Here is a 20,768-nt window from a genome sequence, read left to right on the forward strand (position 1 = left end):
AATAAGAAAGTAAAACTATCTTATGTCTGTCCTCTTACATGCTGAGCATACAGGCTTAAGGAAATGCAGAAACACAGTTGCATTTCCCAGTTTGGGAGTAATAGAATGAACTCCCAGCTGGCCTAGGGAGATAGCTTAGTGGTCTAAGCACCTGCCTGGCAAGTGCAAGGACCCAAGTTCAATCTTTGGTACTGCATGCCATGTCAAAACAAAACCCTGGTCACACTGTGCCTTCCTGAAACCAAGTGTAGTGGCACATGCCTATAATCCCAGCAATGGGGAGGCTGAGACAGGAGAATCACTATGAGTCTGAACTGCATAGGTTCAGATAAATACCTGTACCAAATAAATAAAGAAATAAATATTTTTTGGAAAAAGAATGAATATGCTGACTTTACAATTAGGAGGAAAATATCTGAAGGTGGCAAAAAGCACTTACGCCATACTGGGAAGACAGAACAAGCATCCTAACTTCCTGTTACTGGTCTCTGCTATTCTAAAAAAAAAAAGCAAGATTATTTCAAAATGTGTGTCTTGTTTGACCATAGAAGAAGTATTCTATCTGTATGTACTCTTGTTTGCCTAGTGTGCTACTACACACCAATTAGCAATTCCATGTAAGCTAAACTAGCAACTGCTTTTCATGATACACCTTTCGGTTCCAGTGGACAGGAACAGAAGTGACAGGGCCATGACTTGGGCTTGGGATGGTAAGCTAGGAAAGCTCTCATCCCCGACACTAGGAGGATTCCCCCATTATCAAAGAGCTACAGTATCTTTTGTGTATGGCCGGCAAGGGATTGTCAAACCTGCTGATGCGGTTTAGCAGATGTTTAGCAGAGTCCCTGGAAGTGGGAGGACTGGGAGCGAAAGAGCCTTTGTTTTCATTCCTGCTGAGACCCAGCTTAGCCTGAAGCTGCGCTGCTCTTTCTCAGGTTGTCACACTTGCTGACTATGATCATGTGGAGGAGGCTACCAAGGAAGGAGCCAAGAAAGCCCCGTCTCCAGGTTACCCTCTGGTCTGTGTTACTCCCTGCGACCCACACTTCCCCAGGTTTGCCATCATGAAGGAGCACTGCAGTGAGGCTGGCATCAACCAGACGTCTGTGCAGTTCAGCTGGGAGGTAGCCGCCCCCACTGATGGCAACGGGGCCCGCTCACCCTTTGAGACCGTCACCGACAGCACACCATTCACCAGCGTCAACCACATGGTAGGCCTGGGCCTGGGCCACGCTGAGAAGAGAGGGAATGGGCCTAGTTCTTTGTTTCTCCAACTCCATCAAAATCCTTAAGGTCCCCCTGTGCCATCTGGAGTAAAACAACAGGGATATACACTGGGGATTTTAAAATTATTATTGTTCTTATATATATGGAAAGGTAATACAATAGAGAGCTAAGGCATGAGTCAAAGACTGTTATACAAATCCTGATACTGCCTATTTCAAGCTACATGATGTGAAAGGTTACTTGACCCCTGTCTCAATCTCCTGATCAACAAAACAGTATTCCCCGCCCTGGCCACTGGGCCGTCACTGGCAAGTGTGACCTCCAAGTGATAAAGTAAGTGCAAGGCTCCAGGTAGGTGCCAGTGAGTGATCACTGTCCTTGCCACATGTTTTTAATCACTCAATACGAATTCAGATAGAAACCCATTTAAGGACACGGATTAAGATTTTACATTTTTATATCCCAAAGTGACCAGCATATTGATGGTGCAGAGTAGGGACCAGTTTTTAAAGGAAAGGATGGAATGGCCACTGAGCGGCCAACAGCTTGCCAAGTGCTGTGGGAGGATATGAAATGCTGGCGTTGACCTTGGACACCAGACTGCCCCCGCTCCCTCGCGCCATTGAGAAGCCAAGAACAGCAAGCTCTCCCGGCTGCAGGAGGCAGCGCTGCCTCATCCTACTCACAGCACGTCCATCTCTTCCAGAAGCGACGTGAAGGCCACTGAGATTCAAGCTCAGCTCAGCATCTGGGAGACAGTAATCACTCAATGACTCGTGGCTGAAAGTAGTTTACAAACTAGTTTGGGAAGTCTGAGATTTCTTTCAGACTGAGTTTCACTAGATTTTCCTGTTCAATCCAGTTTGTTCTTAGCATGTTAAGTTGAATGGGGTAATAGCAGGGGAAAGCTATTAGAGACAGGAGGTAGAGAGAGAGACAGAGCAGGGCCATTCGGCTCTGTTGACGTTGGGAGAGCTTATTCAGAAAGCTAGAAAAGCCATTCTTTTGCAGTATAACCCAGCTCAAATTTAAATCATTTTCTCTATGATTGACAAATTAAAATGGCAAGGCTTAACAGCTTGTTTCATAATTGCCTAATTCTCTGTCCAACAAAATCATATTTGTGTATTTGAGCCAAATATATATTTGTACAGGTCCCAAATTTATGATTCTGTGACTAAAGTTTTTCTTCTTGCAGGAATATTGGTAGCTAATACCTTTAACCCAGTTTCTTTTGCTTTAACTTTATTCAGTGATTTATTTAATACCATTATGCTCTCTGTACTTTTGTAAGATGCCCCAGACCCCTTACTTACAAAAAAATGAAGGAAGGAAGGAAGGAAGGAAGGAAGGAAGGAAGGAAGGAAGGAAGGAAGGAAGGGAGAAAAAAAGAGAAAGAAAAAAAGAAAGGAGTTGACAGCTAATTTTAAAATTTTAATGAGCAAATGTTCTTTAATTTTTAATAGACTTTGGCGAAAATTATTTTCACGGGAAGATCTTACACATTTGTATATTTGCTTTGTGGGAGGTCTAAGGCACGCAGAACTACTAATTAATTTTTCTTATATGCTTCCCTCTGTGTGCAAGCATAACCCCAGGAGCCTTGGCAGCCTCCACTGCCTCTGCACAGATTGAATTATCAGGCCAACTTCCCCTTTCTGTGTGCCTGGAAGTGTGAGGAAGGTGTGGAAAGGCTGGAGGCGTCAGAGGACAGGCAAGGCACAGAGCTTCAAGTCTGCGTGTTACTAGGACTTAGAAGGGGGAGATCAGCAGGAAAGAAAGAAATCAGCACTCCCGGGGAGAAGCCCCTCCTCAAGACCCAGGTGTCACTGTTGCGGAGCACAGACATGCTGCCTTACCTGCTGCACTTAAAGGCCAACACTATGGAGGAGGCCGGGAGCTAAAAGCTCAGATCTGCACCCCACCTGGGTCAGCACTGAGAGCACTGGGGTGCAGCTGCTTGTTGGTTGGATAAGAAGAAAAGAGCCCGTGTTTCCTTCCAGGGGGGCTTCCACTATGCATGGAGAGTCTGAGCTCATAACGTTAGGGACCAGATGATCACTTCTGCTCCTGCCCATTCCTGAAAAGCCAATTCCATACTGTGGGGATCATTAGTAAAAGGCCTGGAGGCTTTTGCTGGAAGACAGCTTAATTAAAGAATTGATGTCTGGGCCTTACCCAGTTTCCTTCGAACACTCAGCAACAGTGGTTTGGAGGCCAACCAGTCCTGCTGGACATTCTGAAAGACAGCGGAGCAGTCCTTATGCCAAACCCAGAAGAGAGAGCAAAGTACTCTTACCAGGCATCTTACCAGGCACCAGCCTTCTTCGGGCCCTTGCTGCATGTCTGTCTACTCGCTCACGTTCTGTTTTACCCTTTCAGCTCCAAGCACTCCCTCACGCTTGTTCCTGGGTCATTGTGGAAAGTCAGTGATTATGTGATGAATGAACAAAGAGACGGATAAGTCAGCGGTGGGATGACTTTCACAGATGACTTTGTACTGGTAGCTGGCTGTGTCATAACACCCTGTGGTCCTATTTGTGTGGTATATGTGGATCTGAGGTGCTTTATATTCTTCCTGTAGGTCCTGGATAGCATTTACTTCAGCCGGCGGTTTCATGTGCGCTGCGTGGCAAAGGCTGTGGATAAGGTTGGCCATGTGGGGACCCCCTTAAGGAGCAACATTGTTACCATCGGGACAGATAGTGCTATCTGCCACACCCCAGTGGTGGCCGGGACATCAAGAGGCTTCCAGGCACAGTCCTTCATCGCAACCTTGAAATACCTGGACGTCAAGCACAAGGAGCATCCAAACAGGTTGGGCAGGTGGCTCTTTCTGTAACTAGTTTTCTAGGTAGGGCAGCCTAGCGAGTGAGGACTCTGCAAAATAAAGCAGTGGTAATATAATGCTTTAGAACAAAGTGTTCCTTGAAGGGCCACTCAAGGTCCAAGCCATCTATCTTCCTAGCCTCATTTCTCTGACCTTACTATTTTCTCCTGCCAGTCCACCCCCAGGGAATCACGTGTAAGTTCCCAAGGATAACAAATGCTTGTAGGATATACACATTTTACTCTTAAATCTAGTTCTTTACCACCCTCCTCTGTTTGCTGTAGTCAAATCATGTTGTCTTACAATACCTAGCTCATGGCATCTCTGCAAGAATGTTTTTACCACCTTCTCCCTCCGGTTCATCGTAGAGGCTCCTCAAGCCCCTTCTGGTCCCCTCTCAGAGCATTGTCCTTGTTCATTCTACCCACAGTATGGATGGGAGAACCATAAGGGCAGACACCAGGATTATTCTACATCTTCCACACAACTCAGTACTTCTTGGTACCTAAGAGACACTTGCTAGAACAAGTGAACAATAACCCCATCGAAACTATCAGTTACTAGATTTATTTTTTCCTGTGTTGCCATGATTTTGATAGGAGACAGATAATTTCCTTTTTGCGTAGCAGAAGAAAATTCATGCATTCCATACATATTCATTAAACCTCGTGGAATTGAAATTTGTAACTTCAGAGAAATAGGTTCAGAGAAATGGATTCCTATGTGTGGGGTGGGGGGGACTGGGTTTGAATGTGGGCCCAAGAATGCACAAATAATTTTTTTTTCAAATTTCTTTCTGTTAAAGAACGATAACATAAGTACTCAGGCCACAATGGACCCCTTACTAGAAAAAGGACATCTGCTTTCTTTCTTTCTTTCCCAAGTTCTGGTTCCTCTTTAAAATGTGCCTCTTTATTTACAGAGACAAACTAAATAAACTCAAAACACACCCTCCATGAGCACACTGAGCATTTAAAGTTGCACAGTGGAAACAAATGCAGCTTATAACAACAGTACTGTTGTATTGCAGTCTTAACTGGTATTTATTAAGCTCATATTTTATTTAGAATCGTATACTACATGCACTGGATAAACAGAAGAAATGAAGGAAGTGGCCCTTGTCCATGGTGCGGAGCCAAGATAAGCAGTCTTAAAACATACAAGAAATAGCAGCCAATATAAATAAGTTACAGATAGCCTGGTCGGAAGGCGACCAAACCACTAAGGGATGTAAATCATGGGCAATGCTGATTGAGGGCAGTGAGGGCTGCCGCAGGTGAGGTGTTCATGGGACTTCCAGGGACGAGTTAGGTGGCTTTTGTAGTTGGGGAGACACAGTATGAACAGGGGGATATTGTCATTTCTAAGCTATTTAGCCTGACAGAAAACAGCCCAGAGAGTTTAAGAACTCAATGCTATCTGTTTGACTCAAACAAATGCTTTAAAACTGTTTGTTGCAACCATCCCCCACTTCCACAGTTATTCACAGAGACAGAGCCGGGGGCAGCGCCCTTTCCAGCCACTCAGCTGTTGCTTTCAATAGATACAAAGCTTCCATTTAAAGCAAAAGGAAGCTTAAGAATAGTTTGTAGTTGTGATGTTATCTTTTCTTATGTAGGAAAAAACCAAAAATCTGTGATTCCTGATTGCTGTCATTCTTGAGTGTGGAGAAGCTCTGAGAAAAACAACCTTGTTGTCCATCTCCACCTTCCTGTTCTGATAGAAATCTTCCCTGGCAAGCTTCCGGGGAGGAAAGACTGCTGAGTTCATTGGGGAAGACAAATTTGTGATGAGAAGAAAATGCATGCTGGTACCAGCGACAGCACGCAGCGGAACGCTCACCCGTGCCTTCTCTCCCACAGGATCCACATCTCAGTGCAGATCCCACACCAGGACGGGATGCTGCCGCTTGTCTCCACCATGCCGCTGCACAACTTGCATTTCCTGTTATCTGAGTCCATCTACAGACACCAGCACGTCTGCTCCAATCTCGTCACCACCCGCGACCTGAGAGGCATCTCAGGTGAGGGATGCCTTCTGTCCTGGTTTTTGCGTGCCAGCCCTGTGCAGTACCTGGGGTTGTGGCTCAGTGGACAGAGCACTACTTTTGGTGTTTTGTGATCCTCAGAATCTGCATGTCAGCTTTTCCTTCTAAGCGAGCATCCAAATATAAGCATCTCACGCAATGAAGCCTATAATAAGAGAGAACAAGGACTTTGGAACCTAACTCATATTTCAGTCCTTATTTCACTACCTATATAACCAAACAAAAATAGCTTGACCTGTCTGAGCTCCGCTCAGATGAGGATAACCAGTGCTACTAATTGAGGTGAGCATTCAATTCACTGGCGTGCTTCACACTCCCACCTCAGTACATTTTAGTTCCTTCCTTTCCCTATAGAGAACATTTTTGGATCTGTCCCCTAAAAGAGAACCTAATGTGCAGATGTTCTGTAGATTCTCTGGAAGCAGGAGCTGAAATGGAGATTTGGAGTGCAAATGTTTTCATGAATCAATACTTATTAAAGGAAAGGAAAGGAAGCAGGACTGGGCAGAGGGAGAAGTCCAACTACACTGCAGCCAAAAGTGAAAAACTCCAGTGAGATTCATCCTCCTTCCAGTCCAGAGAGCCAGACCTTCACAGGCCCTGACTCAGTCACTGGATGCAGGCTATCCCCAAATGGCATGACCTGGGGCTGGGCCACATGCAGCAGATGTCACCTGAAGGTGACAACTGGGCAGAGCATCTCCACGGCCCCCACAGCAGACGTTTTACTTTACAAAGAATCCTGTCCCTTCCCATTTGCCTTAGCAAGTGCACAGTAACTGCGTATCTCCTCCCTTCACAACTGATGAATCATTTAACAGTGTTTTTGAAGGCAAATGCATGCACACGCTCTTTCATATTCATTAGACATCATTTTGATAGGGAAGATCTTCATACTGCAGAATTAGTTGAATGCCAATTATTCTTAACTCACTGAGCTACACACAGAAATTTAATTGGCACATATACAGCTGGTGGGCGAAACATGGTTTGTGCCAAAAGTGGAACTTTGCCCCTCTCTCTATGTGTAAGCAGTCAATTCGACAAGGTCAACTGATTGGCTAGTCTTTATGGGATAAGAAACTGGTTGCTGATGTCAAGCATTCTTTTTTTTTTAAAGCATTCTAAGAAATGCATTAATTCTTCCAAAATATTGCCAACACTTTTGTTTATTATTTTTTATGTATTTAGTACAGGGTCTCACTACACAGATCGGACTCGTAGTGATCCTCCTGTTTTCAGCCTCCCAAGTGCTGGGATTACAGGCATGTGTCCCCATGCCCAATCTCAATTGCTGTCTCAGTGTGCTCCCAGGGGCGGGGCCAGCACAGCACGCAGGGGATCAAACCCTGGTCCCTGCATCTGCCTAAGCAGACAATTTAATCCACTGAGCTATCTGGCCAGCCCTGCCAGCACTTTTAGAACTATGAAGTTTTATTCCTGATACTATAAAACTGCATCGGTATTCAGCTCTCTACTGCATAAAGGTCCTCTTTAATTTAGAACAGGTCACTTGCTTGGCAGCGTTTGAGCCAGTGATTTTTGCCTGTAGCAGGTGAGATTTAGTTACGCATCATTAGTGCGCTATTTACTCATTAAGACTTTTTTTCCCCAAGAGTTCAGGAATCTGAACTCCTAGGAAGAAAGAGGGGAGACAGTCAGATGTTGACTTGTTGGCTTTTCAGAAAATCCGCTTTTTGAAAATTGTTCTAAAAAATGATAATTCACAAGTGAATGGTCTATGCAGTTAAGTTCATTTCCTCAAGACTGATTGTCGTGCACAGAGCCACACTCACACATGCACAGGTGAAGACGCAGTGTGTTTTCCTCCTGCTTCTGCCGTCTTTGTTGATACTATCGTTCAGTCACCCTCTCTTCCCACCAGAGCCCCCATTGACACACAGCCCCAGGTAGCTCTCTTTGCAGCTCCTTTGCATTTTCCCTGTGCAGGGTGAGTCATAGGCACCTGGTCCATAGTCTCAGGTGTATGGAAAGCTCTCTCCATATTGAAAGGGTAGTCCCTCCCCCCAACCTGGCATCCAGGCATCCATAGGCTGGGTCTCCATTCCTGCTTTTTCCCTCCTGGGCAGAGGCAGGGTTCCTGGATGATGTGGTCTATGACAGCACTGCCCTGGGTCCTGGCTATGACCGTCCCTTCCAGTTTGACCCGCGTGTGCGAGAGCTGAAGACCATCCAGCTCTACAAACACCTGAACCTCAAGAGCTGCGTGTGGACCTTTGATGCCTACTACGACATGACCGAGCTCATCGATGTGTGCGGAGGCTCAGTAACTGCGGACTTCCAGGTGGGTGCGCTGGGGCTCGTCCCTGGGCTGTGCACCGGGTGCCACCCCGGCGCTATTTCTTCCTGAAGCTCTTTGATTAGCACTTTGCATCCAGAACAGGGCCATCCAGCTGAGGAAGTCTTCTCTATAAATCCCTCAAGCAGGATCTCTCAGTACTGTGGACAGAGACAGTCCCCAAGGTTCTCTAAATCAAGCTAATGTGCAAAAAAATTACTGTCTGATACTGACAGTAATTTATTATGTTACTTAATATTTACTTTTCTTGGTATGTATATTTTCCTTTTGTGTGTGTTTTGAAAAACTGACAAGATTTATATATTATAGTAGGTTATTGCCACATAGCTGTGTTCTCCTCACTTAGGAAAATGAGTCAGATTAGCATGTGTGACCTGCCATTGAGGAGACAAGGAGGGTCCTGTTACTGAGACAAGAGATCATTGTTGAGAACACTTGATTTCATGTCCATTTTGAACTGGCAACCCCTGGAAAAACAGACATACACCGTTAGACTGGACCTATCCATCCTCTTGGCAAGATTAATTCTAAAGCAGGGCCCTTCCCATTTGGAGCTTACTTATCTCAGTCAGCCAAAAATTACTTAAATGGGCTTCATTTTAAATTAGGTTTAGCAGGACATGGTGGTGCACGCCTATAATCCCAGCTCTCAGGAGGCTGAGGCAGGAGGATTATTGTGAGTTCGAGACCAGCCTGGGCTACAAAATGAGCTCAAGGCCCACCTAAACTACATGGCAAGACCCTGTCTCAAGAAGACATAAATAACCTTACCAAAGGAGGGAACATGTAGAGGGACATGATTGTTCTGAGACAATGTCTGTCGAAAAGTGCTGTTTTCTCCATGACCACTGTTTGGCTTCCTTTTGTTTTTGTGTGCACTGCTGCCCTCTGCTGAGGAGTTTAAAGCACCCTTAAATTTTGTTTCTGTTTCTGTAGTTGCATAATCTGGTCACTGGAAAAATGCAAAACTAAAAGACTATTCCTCCTTTAACCCCTCAAAAATCAGTATTGTCAAGGGCGAGGATAGTTCAGCAGCATAAGCACTTGCCTGGCAAGCACAAGGTCCTGAGTTTGTTCCCCAGTACCAAAAAAAAAAAAATTAGTATTGTCTGTGCTCCATGATTTTGCTTCAATTACATGTTTGGATATTCTTGGTTCTGCAAGGATATTCCTGTATATTCCACTTTTTAAACTCATACAGAAAAATTATATACACAGAACTATTTCATCATTGCCTTTTTTTCTTATTCTTCTACTCCATGTTTGTAAGACGCAGCGTTTGCATTCTGTGTGGGAAGCCGGTACGCATACATGACACGTCCCAACGATATTTTCATCACTTTTCCTTCACCCTCTCCAGTCTTGAGTTTTCCATCTCTTGACCCTCTTTCCATTTGAGAAAGACCAGTCTTGTTATTTTGTTCTTTATTATATTTTGGGTTTCTCCTAGAAGAGAAACAGCGTGTCTGCTTTGTGTTACATAACACTTTGCTATCAAGAGGCCTCTGCCTTGGCGGGGACAACTCCAGTTTGTTTCTCTCAACTAACGAGATCATAGCAAGTTGAAAAGCTTCTGGGCAACAAAAGAAACAGCTAACAGGATGAAATGAAATCCTGAAAAATGGGCAGGGGGCTGGAAGTGCCAGTTATTTCTTTGACAGATGACTAATATCTAGGATATATAAAGAATTCAAAAAAAATAGACCCCCCCCAAAACCCAGAAATAAAGGACCATCAAAAACTATTGCTTTGTTTCTTTAAAAATAAGTGAAACTGCTGATAGATTATAGAAAACAGCACAGTACCTGGATCCAAGCTCTTGTTCAGATCTTTGTTTATCAACTAGAAGATTGACAAGACACAACCTCCCTGTACCTTATTGGAAGTTGTTACTAACAAGCTGAACGCAGCCAGGTACCCCACACAGTACCTGGCATTAAACAGGTATGCAGTAAATGTTTGTGGGGCTTTCTGTTCTTTTTAAATATTAGTAAGAATATGAGGGCTAGATACTAATATCAATAACTGTGAGATTGAGGCAGGTGTATTTTGGTAAAAATTATGTTGTGGGGTAGATATGATGTGAGCTTGGAAATTTTCCAAAGTAAGAGTAAGGCATATCAAAAAGGGATATTTAAATGAATATGGGATTTGTAGTCTTTGGAAAAATCTGGCAGCAAATTTTAAGTCACTGGCAACTTTAAGCATGAAAAACATTTTCAGTGCTGGGTGTGGTATATACCTGTGATCTCTGCTATTGGAAGGCTGAAGTAAGAAGGTCATTAGGTTAAAGCCAGCGTAACTACCTTAGCAAGACCCTATCTCCAAAAACAATCCTTTAGAAAAATTAAGTGATAATGTGTGTGATTTTTTTGTTATCCTAAGGATTGAATCCAATACTAAGTGCTAAGCAGGCCCTCTGCCCTGAACTCCACCCCCAGTCATGAAGTCTTAAATATTGATAAAGCATTTTAGAAACACTTTATAATGTATAGTCCAGCCAAATAAAAGCACAAGTCCCATAATATGTTATAGTATTTGGCCAATAAAAAAATAAAGTTATTTCAAATTTAATGTCAGCTTTATGTTATATATAGATAGATAGATAGATATAGATATAGATATAGATATAGATATATACAAATATCTTTGAAGAAGGGAATACAACAGATACTTTTTCTTATGTAGTTAGTACAGGGTCTCACTACAGAAATTGGACTCACAGTGATCCTCCTGTTTTCAGCCTCCCAAGAGCTGAGATTACAGGCATGTGCCACCACGCCCAGTCTTAATCGCTGGCTCAGCACACCCCAGGGGTGGGGGCAGCGCGGCAGGCCAAGGATCAAACCCCAGTCCCTGTATCTGCCTAAACAGGCACTTTAATCTGCTGAGCTATCTGGCTGGCCCTAACAAACACTTTTTAAAATGAATGCACTAACTCTCCCACTCACACACATATATACAGCCAGCCTCCCAATGACATCTGCTGCTAGTCCAGTATTTTATCTTGCCATTCACTTTTTATTCTTTGAGTACGTCAGTAATGACCCGAACTAATAGTAGTAACAGGAACCCTCTGAGAAAGAAGCGTTCTGTTGGAAACGTGATGCGCTGTCTTCTCCAGATCATTTCCAAAGCATCACTCTGTACTAAACAGGTGAGAGGTCGAGTAAGTGGGACTTGAACCTGTGTGGTGGCTGGACACCCCTGCGTCCAGAGAGAAAGTCAGCGTCTGTTTCCTCACAGGTGAGGGACTCCGCTCAGTCGTTCTTGACAGTGCATGTGCCACTCTACGTGTCCTACATCTACGTGACAGCGCCCCGCGGCTGGGCCTCCCTGGAGCACCACACAGAGATGGAGTTCTCCTTCTTCTATGACACAGTGCTGTGGAGGACAGGTATGCCCAGGCGTCTCCACCTTCCTGCCCCCACGCATCATGAGGCAGTGACTGTGGACAGCAGTGCCTTCCCATGGTACTGTGGAAGTCAAAGGAAGGCTGCCTCATGTGTGGGACATGGCCAGAGCTGGTGTTCCTGTCCGGCAGCATGGCCTCTGTCTGCCGATCCTGGGACAAGACAGCCTAGAGCCAGAGCAGAGGATGGGGGCAACAGTCTGTCAGGACGCAGGGAGTGTGTGCCCGTGGAGTGTGAGCATGCCCCGCAACTGCTGGTTAAAAATAGTGTGGCTCATCTTGTTTAGGAAGGAAAGCAATCTCCAAGTCATGTGCATGGGAATGGAAAAATATGCCGGGAACACCAGGCTTGACAGTTATGTCATGTGGCCCCCTCTGTTCACTCGGCACAGCTGGCTCTTCTGCTGACTTTCAAAAGTAATCTTTTATTTGCTTTGTACTTCTCGTAGGACAACAGCTTCATGTTTTCCTTCCTGGGTCAGATAATTCGTTGAACTTTGTTCTTCTGTTTTTTTTCACTTGGCTATTTTTCTCCTTTGGGTACCCTTTATTTGTTATCATTCTGAACCCCTTGGGCACCATGACTGCAACTGCTTTTATTGAAGAAAATTTTTTCATGCCTTCTGGATACAACCACCCCCCTCAAAGCTTCCCTCTAATTTTCCAATGATATGAGCACTAAATGTAGCTATCAGGACTTAAGAGTTTACTAAATATGAAAAGGAAAAGAAAATCCAGTGTGAAGTAGATGCACTGTAAGCACATGTTGGAGCGAAGTATGACAGTGAAAGTTTTAGAGCCACTGTGTTTTGAGCTATGCACTAACTCTTGCATCTGGAGTCAGTGGTTCCTACATGAGTAAAGAGTGTAATGAGCTGCCGTGCTGTCTGAATTGGCAAGTGCCTATGGAGTGCATGTTCGTGTAAAGATACGTGTTCTTGCAAGCCACGGTCAATCCATGTGCAGCTCTGCTCAGTGATATAGTTGGGGCAACTGGCCCCTAGCCAGCTGATAGCCAGAGGGGCCCTCTCTGTGCCCTAACTTGGATGTGTTGTGTCTGGTTGCACCTAGGGATCCAGACAGACAGTGTGCTCTCAGCAAGGCTTCAAATAATAAGGATCTATATTCGAGAAGATGGTCGGCTTGTCATTGAATTCAAGACCCACGCCAAATTCAGAGGTAATGTCAGTGTGATTGAGATTTTAATTTCCTATCTATCCCTTTGACTCTGCTTCCTGCATTCTATTGCTTTCATAAGTTGCTCATCCAAGGATTTTATCATTTTTCTATTCACCTCTGTTTTTTTCAGTGTCTTCTTTAGAAGCACTTAGTAGTTCTTTCATTATAGTTACCATTTTCTTTTTTTACTACAGAGATTATTTCTGATCTGGTTTCCTTTATATGTTTCTGCAGCTGTTTCTTTACTTCAGACTCTTATTAATTCAGAGATTTCAGCTATGTGATTCCCTATTTCTTCTATACTAGTGTCTCCTGCATTTGTTCTGGGTGGGCTTGGGGCCTGAGACTGCAGTTTGCTCCCTCTTTTTGTCATTTTATATAGCACTGTCCTCTGACCTTTGGTGCAGTTATAACCTTAGCACCTACCAAAATTCTTACCCAAGAGAGATTATATGGTTAAGGCAGTTATAGTTTTATATTTATAGAACTACAATTAGGAACACTAATAATGGGTAGTGATACTTAACAGTTGACAAACTTTTAATTTAATTTTAATTAATGGGTTTGCATTTTAGACAAGAGCGAACATTATATCTGTGTATCTAAGCAGATATTAAATTGGGAATTTGTATTTAAGTTAGTTCCCCTAAGTTCTGTCTGATCACCTCCCCTTGATATACCTGGGGTCTTCCACACAGACTAGTTCACTAGGTTACCTATTGGCCCCACTGTAGATCAAGAGAGAGAGAGGACACACTCATAGATCTGGGTCTAGCAAAGTATCTCAGCTTACTGGGTCCAGATCTACTAAGTTTGAACTTGTCCAGATGTGCCTGGCTTGAGTGTGGCTGCTGTACTCAGCTTCTTCCTGCTGCAGCCCGTGGAGATGAATCTGCTGTGCCATTCTGGCAAGATGTCCTGCTCCTGGATTAGCTGGCCCCTAGCCTTTCTACAGGGACTTCAGCCACAGAGTTTCACACCAGGCCTGTCTGATAGAGGAGATTCCCATGAGTGTGCAGATGGTCCCCCACACACTCTGGGCCTGGGCTGGGCTGGAGGGGATCCAGTGGGCTTGGTGGAGCAGCAGGTCTCACACACAAGCCGGGCCTGTGCGGGGGCTGGAGGGGTCTGGCGAGTGCTGCCGAAGGTCTGTTAATAGTGTGATAAGAAACATTAAAACACACAGGAAAGCTGAGCCAATAGAACAGTGAAGCACTAAGTCAATGGTTGCTAACCTCTTGCTTTGCAGGTATGCATACACACACACACACACACGCACACACACACACACATCTTTTTTTGGTGACATCATCTGGAAACAAAATGTCCTTATGTCAAGCTACCCTAATACTTCACGAGACATCTCTAAGAACAAGGGTGTTTTTCCCACAATGGCAATATCATTTTCACATCTAACAGACTTGATACAGATTCAATAATAGCCATATTTCCTCTACTATCCCTCAAATGTCTTTTCCTCTTTGTTTTTGTGTTTAAGCTATGTGTATAAAAGGAAGGTGGATCTAATCAAACTTTACATGTTACATTTTTGTTTCATCTCTTTTGTTTCTTTTCATCTACAACAGTCTACCTACTTTTATTTATTCACAGCATTATCAGTTAAGTTTTAAAGAGTAGAGGTGTCTAAGTAATCTTTACCTTTTTAGCGATGTTGCAACTGTCCTTTGAATGCCATTTTATCCAACAGTGGTATTTCTATTTATGCCCAGCTCTCTTCACATCCAAGGAACATGCTGGCTGGAACTGATGTATGTTCATTGTTACAGAAAGACCCATTATTGTGTATAAGATGAGTACCAATTCCACAACATATACTCATGTTGTTTCTGCCTACTACTGTAGGCTGTCCTGGCTGGTGCAGGTAGGGAGATAGGTGACATGCTTTGCCTTTTTAACCAGTGTGTCATACACTAAAAGAGGTAGCAGTAGATCGCCATAGTTGTTTGATAGATGGACATTAAGACTATTATTAGGCTTTATTGTACAATAAAGTCTTACACTTTGTACAAAGTGCAGTACAACTCACAAAGAAATGTGTGTGTTTTCCTGCGAAACAGGACAGTTTGTGACAGAGCACCACACTCTCCCCGATGTGAAATCTTTCATACTGACTCCAGATCACCTGGGAGGGATTGAATTCGACCTACAGCTATTGTGGAGTGCTCAGACATTTGATTCTCCATATCAACTCTGGAGAGCCACAAGTTCATATAATAGGTGAGTACAATGCTAGATGCTTCTAGGAGGTTGATCAGAAAGGTTTTCAGTTTTTTTCAGAAGGTTGAGACATATAACTTTTTACTTTGAAGTCTAAATTTCTGTTTTAAAAGAGGCTTGGATAGATACAACCTTGTAGCGAATACAGAAGGAAAGTCTAGCCCAGATCAATTTCGAATGTATAATCCTGGAAGTGATCATGTGTAGTCCAAAGGAAATACCAGCGAGTGCATGCACCTCTTCCCCTCATAGCCCCCTAATGAGCACTTAGTCAGTGGCAAGGGACATGGGAAGATATAAAATGTGTGCCACTGAAACCTAAGTGTGACAAAAAGATTTCATTTCAATTGACATGAGCACTATAAAATCTAGCATCACTGGCAGTAAGGTCTAGATACCACTCCTGATGATTCAGAGATGGATGGATAGATGCATGGATAGATGGATGGATAGATAGATAGATACCAAGATTATTCCTCTCCCACACTCCATGCATAGGTTTAAAAAAATGGACAAATACTGTAAATTATCACATTTTTAAAAAGCAATAGTGGAAAAAAGCAGAATTAACACTAGCATATGAAGGATAAAGGAACAAGCCGGAATCTATCACAAATGCTATTTTCCCCTTTTATAGATCATAGAACTTAAAAACTATATTTATCATGAAAATCTTGTACCATTTTTATAATTAAGATTGTCTAGAGTCATTTTTGAAAGATTCCTTTAATTTCTGATCTTACATCACATATTTTTATTGTGCGATGACTCCTTTGAAATTCACATGTTGTAATCTTCAGGGCCTGCTCTTCTTGGAGCCTTGTGAGATTTTCATGCACTTTGGCCCAATTTGAAGACAAAGAGCTGTCCTCCTTTAAGTCCCCTCTGGGTTCCCCAGTGTCTGCTTGGCAAAATACTCACCAGTATGTAGCGCACAAAGCCTGGCCGTACACTTAGCCCCCTCAGCCCCACCTTCTGACCGCATTCACCAGACCCAAGTGCCCCAGCCTGTCTACAGCTCTGTGGCTTTGCTCTTCTGTCTGTCCTCCCTGCAAACTTCTAATTCCTGTGAGACCAGACACCAACACCAGCCCCTCTGGGTCAGCGTCCCAGATTCCTGTGCAATTCTGGCAACTCCTTGCTCCTGGTACTTCTTCCAGCTTCTGCTAAATACATTTTATTATCTTTTTTTTTTTCCTTTTCTTTTTAATGTATTTGGTTACAGAGTCTCACTATGCAGCTCAGACTCAGTGATCCTCCAGTTCAGTCTCCCCAGTGCTGGGATTATAGGCATGCACCACTATACCCAGACTCTGTGGCCTGCTCAGCCCACCCTGGGGGCAGGGCTGGTGTGGCATGTGGTGCCTGCACTTGCCTACGCTTGCCTAAGCAGGCACTTTAGTCCACTGAGCTATCTTGCTGGCCCTATACATTTCATTATCTTATCATGGTCCATTTACTGCTGGCCCCAAGTTTTGACCAAGCTGTAAGCTCCCGCTAGGAAGAAGACTTGTGTCATTGATCTCATATCTCACTGCAGATTTTTGCACATGCTAAGTCCTAAATAAGCTTGCCTTAGGAGCTTACCTTTGAGACAAGGAGATGAAATACATGAACAAGTAGCAAAAAGAAGAGCACCACTGAGAATGCTGTGCCGAGTGCCCTATGATGGGTATAGAATACCAAGACCACAGCTTCCAGGGAGAGGAAAGCCCAGTAGAAACTGGGGACCTGCGTAGGGATGGATGGCCTGTGATCCATGCTGTGACAGGAGAAATGTTTTGTTTCTAGGAAGGAGGGGAGAAGAATTAAAGACTTGTATCTCAGCCAGGTTCGGCATCTGCAAAGTTAGGAAATTGATTCAAGGGTGGGGAAAAATAGAACCAAAGGCTTAGGAAACTCTACAGTTTGTCCTGGATTTATTTGTTCAACAAAATAAAGATCCCTGAACATAGGATTTACAATGAAATAGGAACATAGAAAAACAGGAAACGTAATCAGCGAAGTGCAGTCACGTTCCAATGATGACACTTCAGTTAGCAAGGGGCTGATGTGGACAGCAGTGGTCTCATGAGGTTGTGCCGTGCAGTGGTGTTACAGCCATTGTAGTTGGGGTGCGTTTCTGTGGTGCTCACACAGTGAGGGAATACCTAGCATAAAGGCATTAGAAATATGTTTTTAAAATGTATGTGTGACACAGGACTGTATAATACATATCCAAAGGTGATGTGTGGTATGGGAAGACGAACCACTGAGCAGGGTAAAGGGAGGCAGAAGTGAAGGGACATTATCATTTTAATTGCAATACTCCAAATGGGCCTCATGAAGAAGGTACTCTTGGAGGTTGGCTGGGAAGGAACCTGGCAAAACAGGTTCCTGGCAGAGTTCCTGAGATGACAGCATTTCTTGCAGGTTCAGGGAACAGCAAGAAGGCCATAGTAGCTGGAGGGGAGAGAGCAAGAAGGAGTGGTGGCCAGTGAGATTGCAGATGTCAGGGGGAAGGCAGGACTACTGGGCTGGAAAGCCAGTGTGCAGACAAGACCATGATCTCTACAGGGCTGGGGAGAGGCAGGATGGCCCTCCCATCCTTCTGAAAGCCAGGACCAGGCCTGGACTGTTCTAATTAAATATTTCTACCATGAAGGCTTACCATTCGAATTATAGATGTCAATCTCCATGTATGTCAGATGTTGTACACTAGTTGCATTTCCTGGTGCTCCAAGCTTTGGAAGAAGGTAGGGACCATAGAGGAAAAATGCAGATAAGAATGGGAAGAATGGGGACAGGGATTTACCTCAGTGGTACAGGGTCTGCCTGGTGATTCAATTCCTGAGTTCAATTCCCAGTACCCTCCCTCCCCCAAAAAATGGACAGGAATTTAGACATAAAGTCCCAAAGTTTGTGTGGTTTGTCTAAAGTCCCACGACCATGGCAGTGACAACTAAAGCCACTGTTCAGCTTCCTCCTAGTCTCTAACTTGTGCCATGCCACTAACATGATCCAAGATATGATGTAAGAGTTTTTCTATTATTTTAATGAAGTCTTTACTATCACTTTACTAATAACAGAAATCTATGAAAAGATTTCATAACAGAAATCTGTGAAATCACAGGTTAAAGAATGAGCGCAGCAAGTCTGCCCATCGCTCTCTATGATGATTCCATTCATAGCCCAGTGGGCTTCAGGCTCTGGATGTGGCCTCAGGAGCGCCCTGAGGAGTCTTCCCTGAGTTCCTGGGTGTTCGGCTGCCATCTGGGCAGCCTACCAGGGTGAGACACAGCCCAGACCATAGTGTGGGAGACAAGTGGGCAAGAGCAGGCCTGGTGCCCTCAGTGTCAGGACCCAGAGAGACACCAACTGGGAAATGTCCAGTGGAGAGCGACAGTGCTCTCCAGCCCCATGAGGGAGAGGTACCATATGAGGGAGCGGCCCCCAAGTCAGAGCACCGGTGAAGAGGTAAGAGCTGGGGTGCTCCTTGGGGTGCTGCTCCCATGGCACTGGGGAGTAGAGCCCTGGTGTGTGCCCACCACCTCAGTCAGAGAGCACCCAACACAGCCATAGCCCCGTCAGCACTCCTAGGTTTGAGAATGATTGGACAGGGCATCCCTCAGCAAGAAAGACCAGTCATGTCATCAACAGAAGTGGCCGGCTCCATTTTGTCACCAGCCCAGCTTGAGGGTTGTCACAAATGGTGTGCCTTTCTCGGGTTTACTCATGAAGGGGACTTGAACATGTGGAAGTAGGTTGTTTTCCCTTGTACATAAAACAGCATCCACTGACTGGTACGGTGCGGGATGTGGGGCTTGTGTGCTGTGGTGTCCTGAAGCCTGTGTCCGTGACTGTGCTCTGTCTCATTGCCCAGGAAGGACTACTCTGGGGAATACACCATCTACCTGATCCCGTGCACTGCGCAGCCCACCCAGCGCTGGGCCGACCCTGGAGAGAAGCCCTTGGCATGCACAGCCCACGCCCCAGAAAGGTAGGCCAGTGCAGTCAGCCTTGTCATGGGCTGGTTCCTTGCTGGAGAATTGTGCTAATCACTGAAATGTGGTTTTTCACCTCAAGAATCAAGTGTCCAGGGCTCTTTCACAGACAGGCATAGAGGGGAAAATACATCAAATCTTCTGGCTCAGACTGCCAGTGCAATGAGTGGGACAGCTGCTAAAGACTCAAGCCTCACCCCCCAAGTAAGCACCATCTTTGTGATTCAAGTAGGAACAGTGTGCCCAGCACAGCGCCAAGAGTTTTCATGGCTCCCAAGCACAGGAAGGCAGGGTCGTGCCTCCTGGAGGGTCCCATAAACTCATGCAGGACCAGCTCTTGTGCTGCCAGCCACCAGTTCAATGCTAATGAATCAACAGCATATGAAATATGGGGGTCTTTAACAGGAGCACACCTGAATCAAGGTTGTGCATTGATTGGCTGATGAAAGGCTGTGCCCAGAAGCTCACAGCAACCCAGCTATGTATTTCTCCAAGAGCAGTGACCCTGGGCACAAGGAGAACACTGGGCCAGGCAGGGATCTGGAGCGGTCACTTGCTGGAGGAGGAAGGTAGATGGGACTGGTGGACCCTGGGAGAGAAATGAATTTGGAGAATGAGGGAAGCCTGGGAAAGCACACATCTGAGGGAACCTTGTTTGTCCATGATATGAAGAGCCAGGTAGTAGCTGGAAGTTAGGATGCTGAGGCTGAAAAAGGAGGAGGAAGCAAGCAGTCGCCTTGGGAGTGGAGAGACCTGAGTGCGCCCAGGGTGAAGACAGTGATGTGCTAGGCAGGGCTATAGCCCAGCTGAACTGTTTTAAGTTGCTATATTACGAACATTAATAACTGCCCATATCTAAAGTTCACATTTCATAAATACTGACATGTGAATGAAATATCACCACAATCAAGGTAATGAACACATCCAGTTCCTCCGTGACTCCCCTTACACCTTCTGATCTCCGACCACACCCTTCCCCCTTCGTAGCTGGGGGTGAGTTTGCATTTTCTAGGGCTTTATGGAAATGAGTTCTTTTTCTCTTGCTTGCTTTGCATATGATGATTTTGATCTGTTAGAGCTAGGGTATCATTAGGCTGTTCCCATTGTTGCTGAGTTTATTTCCTAGTGCAGAAATGATAGTTTGTCAGTTCTTCAGTCAGTGGACATTTGGATTATTTGCAGGTTTGAGCTGCAGTACATAAACCACCAAGGCAAAAAATAAATAAATAAATAAATAAATAAACCACCAAGAACTGACTTTGTTTTCAATTTTCTTATGTAAAGACCGAGGAATGGAATGGCTGGATGATACAGGCTGTGTTCTTAAGTATTTGTAGATGCATAATTGTGTGTGATTCCCACCACAAGTGTGTAAGTGTTCCTGTTCTTTTGCATCCTGCTGTGCTTCGAGAATCAATGGGCAAAAATGAAGAGAGGCACTGGAAAGAAAGGAGGTGATGGAAGAGGGTGAGGTGTTTGAGATTCGGTGCGCTGGTGCTGAGTAGGAAGATGAGGTGGCTGCAGCTGGGGGA

General features: G+C 44.7%; 1 protein-coding gene across 1 annotated transcript in view; it reads left to right on the forward strand.

The window, feature by feature from the left end:
• Fras1 (Fraser extracellular matrix complex subunit 1) overlaps positions 1-20,768 on the forward strand; it is a 471,233-nt gene that overhangs the window by 438,611 nt on the left and 11,854 nt on the right. The window contains exons 50-58 of the mRNA XM_023703303.1: positions 936-1,211; positions 3,812-4,044; positions 5,920-6,080; positions 8,195-8,409; positions 10,271-10,368; positions 11,458-11,581; positions 11,671-11,821; positions 12,908-13,015; positions 19,319-19,440. Coding sequence (XP_023559071.1) covers positions 936-1,211; positions 3,812-4,044; positions 5,920-6,080; positions 8,195-8,409; positions 10,271-10,368; positions 11,458-11,581; positions 11,671-11,821; positions 12,908-13,015; positions 19,319-19,440 — 1,488 coding nt within the window. The remainder of the gene's footprint in view (positions 1-935; positions 1,212-3,811; positions 4,045-5,919; positions 6,081-8,194; positions 8,410-10,270; positions 10,369-11,457; positions 11,582-11,670; positions 11,822-12,907; positions 13,016-19,318; positions 19,441-20,768) is intronic.

This window comes from Octodon degus, unplaced genomic scaffold, assembly GCF_000260255.1.
Source record: "Octodon degus isolate 3935 unplaced genomic scaffold, OctDeg1.0 scaffold00168, whole genome shotgun sequence".
NCBI classification, from domain to species: Eukaryota; Metazoa; Chordata; class Mammalia; order Rodentia; family Octodontidae; genus Octodon; species Octodon degus.